General features: G+C 35.7%; 1 protein-coding gene across 1 annotated transcript; it reads right to left on the minus strand.

Annotated features, from left to right (window-relative positions):
• Positions 1 to 1,614: 1,614 nt before the first annotated feature.
• On the minus strand, positions 1,615 to 2,585 carry LOC100023088 (olfactory receptor 1052-like). Its single transcript, XM_001374702.3, has one exon. The coding sequence runs from the start codon at positions 2,583 to 2,585 to the stop codon at positions 1,647 to 1,649; it is 939 nt and encodes a 312-aa protein (XP_001374739.3). The 3' UTR covers positions 1,615 to 1,646.
• Positions 2,586 to 13,088: the final 10,503 nt, after the last annotated feature.

The following is a 13,088-nucleotide window of genomic DNA, read 5'->3' on the forward strand; positions in this document are numbered from 1 at the left end:
CTGCCAGGGAGAGCCATATTTTATCTGCATGTTTTATATGAGAAAATAGCCTAACAAAACTTAAATTATTATTGTTTAGTATTGCATGGCAAGAAAGTGTCTGGATAAGGATTCGTACTTAGGTCTTCCTCACTGCAAGTACAACTTTCTATGTACTAAGCTACCAGTTATCAAACTTTGAGGACGATTATCAAGTTATGAGACTACATTTGTTTCAACATTGGGTTCTGAATTGTCATCTGCTTTACAATAATGCCTACCAGGGAAGAAAAGCATAAAAAGTGAATACAGTTCCTGAGAATAGTAACCTTTTATTATTTCTCTTCTTAATTTCTTTCATATACACTTGACTTAATTACAAAATACAAATACAACTTTGAATAAATATGCACCTGTAATATGTAATACCTTGCTCATAAAATAACAAAAATTGATGATCTAGAAAAGGAACTCAGTTGTAGCTTTATCCAACCTAAAGCTGATGTCCTGTGTAACTGAATAATGAAGTGGATCTCCTGTTATTGTTTGAAGATTCCAAATGAAGGAGCACCTATCAATTACACAGGTAATTCATCACATTTTCATAAAGGTCTTACTGTAAAAAAGTTCTCCCTTCACATTGAACATATATTTATTTCCTTGTAATTTCCAAGAATGTGTTGTTCTACCATTTCTGGCCAAATAGAACAAGTATAATATCTCTGCCCTCTAACAGCATTTATAATATTTGAAGGTAATTATCATATCTTCAGACATTTCCCTCTCAAGGTTAAATATCCCCAGTTTATTCAACTAGTCCTCCTATTACATGATCTCAAAGCCCTTTAATATCTTATTTACTGTCCTCTATAAACTCTCTAGCTTATTCATTCTTCTTCTTCCATGGAATACAAAAATCTAAAGAATATGTTGTCTCATTTAATTTTCACAAAAATCTAGTAATTAAATCCTCTTATTAGAAAAGAGGAAAATAGAGGTTATATGACTTGCTCAGAATCACACAGATAGTCAAGATCTTAGTCCACAGTGAACACAGATCTTCCTGATCACAGCCTCAGCACTCTATCCATGGAACTACCAGGTCTATTTAACTTTGATTATTTGTATCAATGATGAAAATGCATATAATAGTAATATTTATGACCATTTATTTTCTCTCCTTTATGCCTGTTAACATGATTAATACCTGGGAATTAATGTAATACATATATTTATGATTATAATAAATATTACAATGAGGTAAAAGAGAAAAAATACATGACATGAAGAATTGATATGAAAAAATCATTATTTGTTGAGAAAAAGAAAACCATAAATGAGAAATATCCTTTGAAATTGGTCTTGAACCACAGGAAGGACTTCAAAGAGATCAAGTGAATGGAGAGATTTTTGAGGAATACAGAGCAGTAAGTAAGATATGAACAAACTCTGTATACATTCATGGGATGACAAGTAGCCTGATTTGCCAGTAAATATTGAGTAAATGAGGGGAAGTAATATAATGCAGTAGACTGCAGCTAGTTTGTAGAAGGTCTTTGAAGTAAGGATTAGAAGTTTTTATTTTATTTGTTAGGTAATTGGGGAGTCATTGAAGATGATTTAGCAACAGAGTAATACGATGACATCTTTTGCTTGTATAATTAAAGTCATTGGACAAGTATTTTCCTCTGTACCATTTTTCTCAGAGCTTCCTTTGCCTCCCTATTTCGTATACTATAAATTAGGAGATTAAGAACTGGAAGCAAAAGTGTATAAAACACAGACACAATTTTTGCCCAGCCTGATGGATGGGTAGGACTGGAACACAAATGAGTAAATATCACTGTTGCATAGAATAGAGTGACCACTGTTAGATGAGAGGCACATGTGGAAAAAGTTTTATACCTACCTTGGGGGCAAGGGATCCTCAGAATAGTGAGTAAGATACTGAAGTAGGAGCTAACAACTATCAGAAAGGTGGTTACCGATGTTACCCCAGAGAAGATTAGGAGCAAAATCTCATTCTTTTGAATATCAGAGCAGGCCAGATGAATGAGCACTGGAATATCACAGAAGTAATGATTAATAACATGGCGGCCACAGAAAGATAAACTGAGCAAACTTCCCATATGTGTAAGTGAAGTCACACAGCCAAACACATAGGAACCAGCCACCAGACGCAAACAGAAGTTGGCAGTCATGACAACTTGGTAGCGGAGGGGCTTGCAAATGGCCATGTAGCGGTCATAGGCCATTGCTGCCAGGAGAAAGAATTCAGTTGTCAGGAACATGTTGAAGAGAGCAAACTGAAGGATGCAGCCTGCATAGGAGATAACTTTTCTGTCAGCTAAGAAATTTACAAGCAACTTAGGGATGCATACAGATGAGTAACAGAAATCTAAGAAGGCCAAGTGGCCAAGGAAAAAATACTTGGGAGAGTGAAGCTGAGAACTGGAGCCAATTAAAAGGATAAGCCACAGGTTTCCCACCACAGTGATCAGATAAATCAGGAGGAAGATCACGAATAGGGCATACTGGAGGTGAGGACTTTCAGTAAAGCCCAAGAGAACAAATTCCATGATCTCAGTGTTATTTCTCTCAGCCATGTTTGTGACTTCAAAAAGATGTATCTGCCAGGACAAAAAAAAAAGACATAAAAGAAAAGATTAAAGTGAATCCTCATGGAAAGGAATTCTACTATTGTTTCCTATTGTTTATGTAGTAAATTACAATTATATAGAACTTTCACAAAATACAGAAAAAGGTGGATGGCACAGAAGTGATGGAAGGGAAAGAAGGAAGAAAGGAAGGAAAGAAAGGGGATTTAAAATGAGGATATTATTGCAAAGGGCTTGACAAATTTCAAGGCACTGTATTGCATCCAAAAGTCACTGTATTTTAGGCTATTGAAGTTTAAATTGTTGTTCTGTCATTTCAGTTGTGTTCAATTCTTTATGACTTCATTTAGTGTTTTCTTGGCAAAACCACTGCAGTTATCTGAATTTCCTTCTGCAGCTTCTTTTGTGGGTGACAAACTGAGACAAACAAGGTTAAGTGACTTGACCAGGGTGATACAACTAGGAAGTGTCTGAAGCTAGATTTGAACTCAGATAGATGATGCTTCCTGGCCTCTGGCTTAGCATTCTATCCACTCTGCCACCTAGCTGCTCAAAGTTTAAATTAGAGAAAAAAAAAATTTAGTAATTTTTGCTCTAAATCTCTCCCTATCTTTCTCTTTCTGTCTTTCTCCCTTTTTCTGTTTCACATGCATTCATGTACACACACATACACACACACCTCCTTAATGCACATATCCCAAATCTTTTAGTTCATTTTAAAGCTTTAATAACTTAAATTGACCCCATTATTTTTGGGAGACATTATATATGTCTGCTGTATTATTCTTCTAGGTTATGAATAAGCATAAGAGTAACAGTTAATATATTTATTAACTGCTGTTAATAGTATTACTGTTAACTACTGCAACGAATAATGAAACAAACATTAACAATTATTTTAAATGTGCCCAGAGTCCCTTTAATGAATTCTATTACTGGAAACTTCTCAATTCTGGAATTGAGGATTTGTTTTACTTTTTCAAGCTCTTCCAGTGGCTGAGTCCAATTTGTTATGGATTCTTAGGTTTTGCTTGTTTTTCATTGGTTGTCATCTGTTTCATTTGTTCTTTGTTCATTACCTGAATAGAAGCTGTCAATGGCAATATCTTTTTTCATCTTCTATGTTTTTACAATATTTTTTCCTTCATTCCCCCTCCTTATTGGCTTATTGGCTGTATTCTTCCTCCTCTGTTTGCTGGTTCTGTAAGTTTGAACTTTTGTGCCCTGAAGGGGCTTCTTCTTTGCTCCCAGGGTAAACTGGGTAAGACTGACAAGCTGACCCATTTTATTAATGGGCTCTGAGGCCAAATCTTCCCCAGCTGCAGGTGGAGGCTGAAAGTGAAGATGAAGTTGAAGGTGTGCAAGCTCCAGGTAGTTACCCCCATCCCTCTCTTCTTCTCCTCTCTGCCAGCTGCTTGGTTGGAGTCTTGAGCTTCCTGTGGTGGTACTTGTCATGGCTGCAGCCTTCACCTTGGAATCACACAGTCAGCCAGAGTCCTACCGCAGGTCTCAGCACAGTAGGTGGATGGCGGTGGTGGTGGATATGTCCCTTATACCCAAGAATTCACCTTTATCTTCGTACCTTTCAGGTTAAATTGATTAGGAGAGACCTGTGGTTCCGTCTCCTTGAGTTTGCCTTTCTGCCTATTTTGAAGGGTTCATTTCTGACTTTGGTGTGGATGGAAAGTCACAGAGGATTCAGCTTCTGCTGCTTCTAAGCCACCATCTTGACTCTGTCCTTTGCTTTACTTTTTCACAAGTGAGATGTTCACATATTGAAAGCTACCACAAAACGTCATCTTTGGCTACAAAAGGTGATGGATTGAAATGATATTTATCAGTAATCTTTTCCCTCACCAACGTTATCTTTCCTGACATTTTTGTGCAAGAATATTGTTTTTATTTTTAGAATGGAATATATGACTATAATAAACTATATTTTAATATGATTTGATTTGATTTAATATGACACAATGCAATGCAATGTTATTTAGAGAAAGCTGTGATATGTTCTATCACAATTGGAAGGCTTTAGAATAGACTCAGTGATTGTATGGCTATGTCTAAACAATCACAATGGAAAAGATAGAGAGCCTTGTCATGAGGAGGCTGAGTACCAAGTGTATCAGTCAAGAAACCTTCGGATTGGCTTTGATTAGTGCTAGTGGAAGAAATTCATCAATTTGAAGAAATTTATACAGATTGATAAACATGGTAACTGTGGTTCAATGGTTAGAGCACTGGGCCTAGTGTCAGGAAAACCTAAGTTTAAATTTAGTTTCAGACACTTCCTAGTTATGTATCCCTGGGCAAGTCAGAACCTCCAATTGCCTTACAAATGAATCCACTGGATCTACTAGAAAGGCAATGGGAAGCCATTCCAGTTCTTTACCAAGAAAATCCCATGGAAAACTGCAATCCTTGGGGTCACAAAGAGTCAGATTCAATTGAAGGGTTAAACAAACAAACAAAAAAAGCTTTCACATACAGTCATAGATACCCATATTATGTGATATAAGATCTTTGAGGAGACAAATTAGTTCATATTGCTTTGGATGATGGGTGCTTGGCATATAGTTTTTATATGTGCATATATACATGTACATATAACAACACAGGGGTGTATGGGGTGCTCAGGGAGGGGTAGTATTTCTGGTATGGAGGGCTTGTCATGCTCTCTTAGGGCAGCTCTCCAGCCTCTGACCCTCACCTGACACCCAGGTCTCACTTGTGGCTCCCAGTAGCTGCTAGCATGCGGCAGTGGCCACACCCCGAGTCACGGCTTTGACAGGCCTGCTAAACCTTGTGAGGGTAGCCATTGGGTCATAGACCCCTGGTGAACCAGGGATTTGCTCACCCAGCATGTGAAGACTGCTTTGGCGGAACAGATGGAAGAAACCAATAAGAAGGTTCAACGGCTGAGATGGAGACGCAGCAAAGCACCGTGGAGTGCTTAGGGCGTGTTGGAGCACAAAAGACAACACGGCCATCCAATGCAGCTGAGGAAGTCTCCAGGTGTAATGATTTTTCCTGCCACTGGACCCAGGCTTCCAACACCGAGAGAGTGGGACTGTCTCTGTGCAACGACTTTTCCACTTAAATCTCCTTCATGCACAAGTGTCGTTGTGCACACTCATCTATACACCATAGATGAAAATGCACAAAGACAATCGTCATCCTCGGTTACCGAGAGCTTCTACTGTAACAACACATGTATTTATATGACAGACACATAACAGAATGTGATATAGTATAATATGATAAGATATAATATACACTATTATGTAAGGTAACATAACCTTAACATAACATAATGTTGTATAAGAATGCATTTCATATACTTATGCATACATATATAAGTATATATAATCTTTGTACATATTTTCATTTCTTCCCCCATTGAATATAATTCCTTGAAGACACATATTCTCATTGTTTTTCTCTGTCCCCTGAAATGCAGCACAATGCATTGCCCCCAAACTGAAATTTAATCAATTTTTTTAAATAAAGGAATATTTTCATTGCCAGAAAGTGTGCTTTTTCCTCCTCTTCGTATATATCTTAGTTTGGTTTCTGATATCAAAAATAAGAGACAGGATCACTCTCAAACCTTTCTCAGTGTCTCAAAAAATTCATATTGTGATGATCTTGAATTAAATAAAGTACAAAACATGCTGTCTAAAGGCTAAGTGAAACTTTCCCCTCTTAAATGGTCTTAGAGTAAATTGTACTCAATAAAACAATGTTTATTTCCTATCTAGCAATATAGAAAGACAAAATGATGATAAAATAACTAATATTTATATGCTTTTACGTGTTATCTTCTATCTTTCCAAAGGAACAATAGCAGCCAAAAAAGGAAGAATAATAGATCCTTCATAATAAATATGCATAGAGAATCACAGTGCATGCCCTCACTGGAACTTCTGCTTTTCCAGTCTATTATCTCTCTGTCAGGCAGGGGATTGTATGCTTTAACTTTGGCACTCAGTAATCACAATTTGTTACTATACTGGTCAGCATTCTGAATTTGTCTAGAAATAGTTCAATAATGTGAATTATGTCTATGTTGATGTTCTCACTGTCTCTGTCTGTTTCTGTCTGTTTCCTCTCTCAGTTCAACTTGTAAATAGGCAGCCTGGACTGTATTCTGTCAGTTTCAGGAAAGGGACTCCATTCTGGATGGTTCCGGCTTCAAAGGAAGGCACCAAACAGGCTAGTCTCTGTAGTTTAAAGAATTCATTTAACTGTTGTAGAGCTGATGTTTTGCATTGATACCAGAGATTATAGCAGCATCCACTTGGTCCTCTCAAAGAGTTGATGACCATTTATCTGGCACATGACATCCAACAAATTATAGAGCAAGTTAAAGTCAGTTCCCTTAGTGAGCCATATGGGATGGATCCTGGCCAGTGAAGGAGGAATAGGGAAAGTGGTAGAAAATATCTGGGTAAAATTCTTTCACTATCAAAATGAGTGTTAAAATTATAGTAAATCATCGATACTGAGTACACTGCAAACCAATGATTTTCCCACCTGATAAATTGGTGGCTTGTTAGAAATTAAATTATAGACACGTTACGTCTCACATATTTCGGAGAAATCTCAAAAATACCATCTGATACTAACACAAGTACAACAATTGGCAAACTTTGTCATAGGTGCACACGTCTTCCTGTATTATATGAGCATATTTTTTTGGTGGAAATAATTTTAGAGGTAATTTATCCTGAACCACTGAACATATGCTCAAACTGATACTCAGAGATATGTCTTATATAAGGTTAAATGAGTCAGTACTTAGCATAGTACTTGGTACATAGTTTAACTCTTTCAATTGGTTAATTGAAATTGTTAAATAAAGTACAAAACATGCTGTCTAAAGGCTAAGTGAAACTTTTCCCTCTTAAATGGTCTTAGAGTAAATTTTACTCAGTAAAACAGTGTTTGTTTCCTACCTAGCAATATAGAAAGACAAAATGATGATAAAATAACTGATATTTATAATGTTTTCTGGCTCTGAATCCAACATTCTTTCAATTATAGTATGTCACCCACTACATTATGAAGTCAATTAAGTCCCTGTTGCCATTTCATTACACTTAGTGTGGTGGTTAGTGTAAAAATAATCTTTAGATTCCCTTCCACCTCTAGCAGTCTCTCCTTTAACTCTTTATTCTTCAGTGTCAGAGAAGAACTTCTCATCCTGTCCAAGGGTCTAGTATTATACAAGTATAGCCCATACCTTGTGGCTTACTATCAATTCTAAGTAAGAAGAGTGACAAGGGCTGGGAAATTAGTGTTAAGTGACTTGTTCAAGGCCACAATGTTAGGAAGTGTTTGAATTCACATTTGAACACAGATCTTCCCAACTCCAATCTCACATTCTATCCACTGCGCTACCAAATACCCTTAGTCAATTATTTGTTTAGTTACCTCTATAAGGAAAATCCCTGCCTAGAACAGCAGATGCATTTATTAAAAATAACACAATTAGTAACTCCTGGCATAAAGGAACTGATATTCGTCCTGAGGTTGAAGAAAGAAGATTCCACAGAATCACCCACCACAAAGTTGTAAAAGACTTCAGAGGCCTATAATAAAACTCTTTACCTTGTTGCTGATAAGTGCTCATACAGTATTGATTGAATGGCCTATAGACAGGGCAACAAGACTAAGGCAACAAGAATAGGGTCAACAGTGAGATAGTGGGGTTTGGAAAGAAATTCACAGAGAAGGGGGTCTGTTCTTAGGCAGGTTATTTTGACAGATAAATGGACAGTACATTAATAAGTAGTAAGGAGGAAAACTGGAGACACAGGACATCAGAAGACCATTATGACAGTTTATGTATAAGATTGGGAATAATGGAGTTAGTATGGTTATAATATCGGTAGGTATAAATGAGGTCAGTGAGGGATTTTGTGAGTATAGCATTGACTATATGTAATGTGAGAATGTTTCTTTTTCTGTTTCTCTTTTGTTTACTGGTACATGATAGGCTCCTAATAAATGATTTTAGATTGGCTGATTGAAGTGGAAAGAAATGAAACTGATCCCATACTTTTGAATCAGGGTAACTGAAAGAAAGATAGTGTCATGAACACAAATACATGAGCCGGGAGGAAGGGATGAGTGAGGGAAAAGAAGAATTCAGACATTAAGCCAAAAATACTGGACTAGTACTTACAGAAAACAAATTCTTCTGGTGAGAGAATGCTAAGTGGTGAAACATAGTTTTATGATTAGAAATATGCAATGAGTTGAATAGCTTTTATTAGATCTTCCATTAGTAGCTATATTATTTTAAAACATAGAGTGATTTCCATGGCAATGATATGAATTGTGTATATTAGGATTTATAATGAATAATGTCAGAAGTCACAAAGCATGGACAGGTCGTCATTTGTATTTTAGAACAAGGAATGTTTACATTATTGAGATTATAGATTCATAGAATTAATATTAATCTTATTAATTAAGAAATTAAGTTTGCAGTCTTATGCTTAATAAGATATCTTTCATCATTATTATTTGATTGGTTACTTCTATTGATTTTTTAAAAAATTTCCTCCCTGGTGACTTTGTAGGAAGATAAGACATTTTACTATATCCAAATATTAACAATCAAATTCTAAGGATTTTAAAATGTACATCAGTTCCTATTTTGTTAATATTTTATTTAATATTTACTATTATATTAATTATAATATATATCCTTTTATTATCAAGCTTACAAGGTTGCTATTGAAGATCATAAAAGTACTTTTTCATTAAATTTAAGAATATTACTATGGTTGTATAGGTCCTTAGACCCAGCATAAGCATTATTTTGTTTGTTTCCCAAAGTGATTGGAGAAAAGGAAATTTTTTTTTCTAAATTATTTATAGCTTCTCCTTTGTGGTAGCAAAAAATTGGAATGTGAGGGGATTTCTATCAATTGGGTAATGGCTAAATAAATTGTACTGTATTATTAAGATGGAATACAATTATACTGTAAACTATGATGACTACATTAAGTTTATAGAAAAAAACATAGAAAGACTGACATGAAATGATAACGGGCGAAATGAGCAGAACTAAGAGAACATATATGATAATAGCGATGCTTTTGAAGAGTAAATATGAATGACTAACCTATTTTGCAACTGCAATCAACTACAAAGCTAAAAAGATGCAATCCATTCACAGAGAAAGAATTGATATTTGGAACTATACATAGGTATGTAGTTTCAAATATATCTTTGTCAAATTCTGTTCTTGAGTATGGGTTAGGAAGGAAAGAGGAAAATAGTTTGAAACTCATAATTAGTTAAAATTGTTACTGTGGGATATCAAGCTAGAATAACTTAATGAAACAATAATAATAGAGTATTTTATCACTTATATAGTCTAAGTTTTATGCAAAGAATCATCTAATTCAACAAGGCCCCCATTTATGCCAAAGCAAACAAATAAAAAATAAAATAACAAGCATATAAATTAGAGTAGGGAGAAAGTATTCTACCCTCCAAATTTGTAGTAAGGCAAACAGACATTGCCAAATTTTTATTGGCATTTTAAACTTAAAGACTTGTTGAAAAACCCTATATTATTGATTTGATCCATGCCCGAACTATTTCTGAATAGACTATGTAGCTTCATATAATTTATGGAATCAAAGCCAATGGAGTATTTATACCAACTTTATTTAAAATTGGAATATAGGACACATACCTGTTGCTGAAATAGAACCTGTCTTCCTGGTCTCCTTATGTTTGAGCTATGTCTCAGGTTTTATATTTGGCATAAAGCTGTTTAGGGATAGAATCCCCAGGGACCATTTCAAATCTAAGGCTTCAGTTTAAGCATATGTTAGATAATTAAATTTCCCTTTCAAAGAGCCAAAGTGAGGTCTGGGAATAGATTTTCACCAATGCTCTTTAATAAAACTGTGGTTATTCATCTCTTTTGACCTTTTGTCAGTTTCAGAGAAAATTGTTCCATATGGACAAAGATCAAAAATCTGAGAAATTCAGAGGGAAAACTTTGTAATTAAAAAGAAAATTCCAACTGTACTGGAAATGTAAATTTTTAAAAGCAATAAACATTTCCAGTCATATACATGATGTTATGAGAAATTTTTTTTGCATTTACATTTTTTTAAAAATAGTTTTCATTGAATGTTGAAAACCCCCAAGAAAATTAAACATTTAAAAATGGTTTTGGCTTTGGTATCATCACCAAAGTAAGCATATATATATCTTTATGTTTTTGAAAATGGTTTTACAAATATGATCTTTTTTATTCTCACAACACACCTAGGATATAGGTGACATTATTTTCCCAATGTTATATGTGAGAAAAGTTAGTCAGAAAGTAGTTGAATGAAATTGACATTTATTCTCTTATTTATTTAATTAATTAATTTAGAATATTTTCCCCAAGGTTACATGTTTCATGTCCTTTACCTCCTCACTACCTCCCCATAGCCAATGAGCAATTCCCCTGGATTTTACATGTATCAAGACCTATTTGCATATTATTGATATTTGCACTAGGATGATTGTTTAGAGTCTATATCCACAATCATATCCCCATTGACTCAGGTGATCAAGAATTGTTTTTCTCCTGTGTTTCTACTCCCACAGTTCTTTCTCTGGATGTGAATGTGTTCTTTCTCACAAGTACCCCAGATTGTCCTGGATTATTGCATTGCTTCTAGTAGAGAAGTCCATTACATTCAATCATGCCACAGTGTATCAGTCTTTGTGTGTAAGTTCCTCCTGGTTCTGCTCCTTTTCCTCTGCATCAGTTCCTGGAGGTTTTTCCTGTTCACATGGAAATCCTCCAGTTCATTTAGCACAATAGTATTCCATCACCAACATACCACAATTTATTCAGCCATTCCCCAATAGATGGACATCCCCTGATTTTTCAATTTTTTTGCCACCACAAAGTGTGTGGCTATAAATATTTTTATACAAGTCATTTTCCTTATTATCTCTTTGGGGTATAAACCCATCATTGGTATGGCTGGATCAAAGGGCAGATAGTCTTTTATCGCCCTTTGGGCATAGTTCCAAATTACCATCCAGAATGGTTGGATCAATTCACAACTCCACCAGCCATGCATTAATGTCCCAATTTTGCCACATTACCTCCAACATTTATTACTTTCCTTTGTTGCTGCTGACATTTTTTCACATCACCCACCTTCTACCCAGCAGCCCATTATAAGTGGACAGGAGGTAAGGTGGGAGGTTCACAGGCAACAAAGATAGAGGAAAGCTGAGTGTTTGGGTCACTCCCTCCCTCTTTCTATATTCACTGAAGACATTCCTCACTTCAACTGCCCCCTAACACAGCAGCTCAATGGGAGCACTTTTTTCCCTCCCCTGTATGAGGTAAGGAGGGACAAGGCACGCTCTGGGGGAGAAGGGCATAGCGCTCAGTCTGGGGAGTGGGGTTGGGGAAGGGCCTGGCATACCATCTCTAAAAGGTTCAATAGCACTCACATAGGGAATTAAAGGTCAGGTTAAAAACAAAGAAACATATAATATATCATATGAACATTTCAGTTTTGTACTTTTAAAAGGACCTTCATGATCTCAAGGAGTGAGAGAGATTAAGTATGGGGGAAAGAGAAGTATCAGGAAGATTCCTAAAGTATGTGCATTATAAGAACCTCACACATCTCTCATGGGTTCCATTACTGTTTGGTTACCATATTTTATTTTCTTTTAAACACTCACTTTCTATTGTGAAATCACTACACTGCATTGGCTCTAAGGCAGAAGAGTGGTAAAGGTTAGGTAATGAGGGTTAAATGTCTTTCCCAGAGTGACACATTTAGGAAATGTCTGAAGCCAAAATTGAGCCCAGAACCTCTGGTCCCTAGGCTTGGTTGTTTACCCATTAAGCCACTTAGCTGCCTCCTTGTTGTTATAGTTTATTTACTTACTCAGCATGGTATAGTGAAGGAGTCCAGATAGATAGATAGGTGTCTACAAATTTGAATGGGGAAGATGAAAATACACCTTGGTTTTCATTTACTTGTAATTGAAATTTAGTTGCCTTTGAATATTTTTTTAGAAAGTACTTCATAGATTTTACCAAACTGAAAAGGGACAGAAAATATATTAAGCCCTAGCTTAATGGCAGAACACTGGAATGAGATTATTGTAATAGGGGTTCAGGGAAGCATGATTTGTAGCTCTTTAAATAACTGTGATTTTGGTTAAATGTCTTCCCTTTCTCAGTCTCAGTTTCCTCTTCTATAACATAAGGAGCCTGTTATTGATGATTTTTGTTCTCCCTTTTATTCTTTTGGCCTTTACTTTGAAATCTTATTTAGACTGGAGTCTCTCCATTCCCTCTATTAATATTTATACAGTCAAAATGACCTCATGTCAGGATCATTGGACTGCCCCTTACCATTAACTCAAAATTTCTTTCTTCATTTAATCTCTGTAAAACCACAAGTGATGCAGCTCAATTTTCATATTAAT

This window comes from Monodelphis domestica, chromosome 6 (assembly GCF_027887165.1).
Source record: "Monodelphis domestica isolate mMonDom1 chromosome 6, mMonDom1.pri, whole genome shotgun sequence".
NCBI classification, from domain to species: domain Eukaryota; kingdom Metazoa; phylum Chordata; class Mammalia; order Didelphimorphia; family Didelphidae; genus Monodelphis; species Monodelphis domestica.

Bases quoted from the DNA above. Each gene is read 5' to 3' on its own strand.
- LOC100023088 (XM_001374702.3), bottom strand. From the start codon at position 2,585: ATGGCTGAGAGAAATAACACTGAGATCATGGAATTTGTTCTCTTGGGC.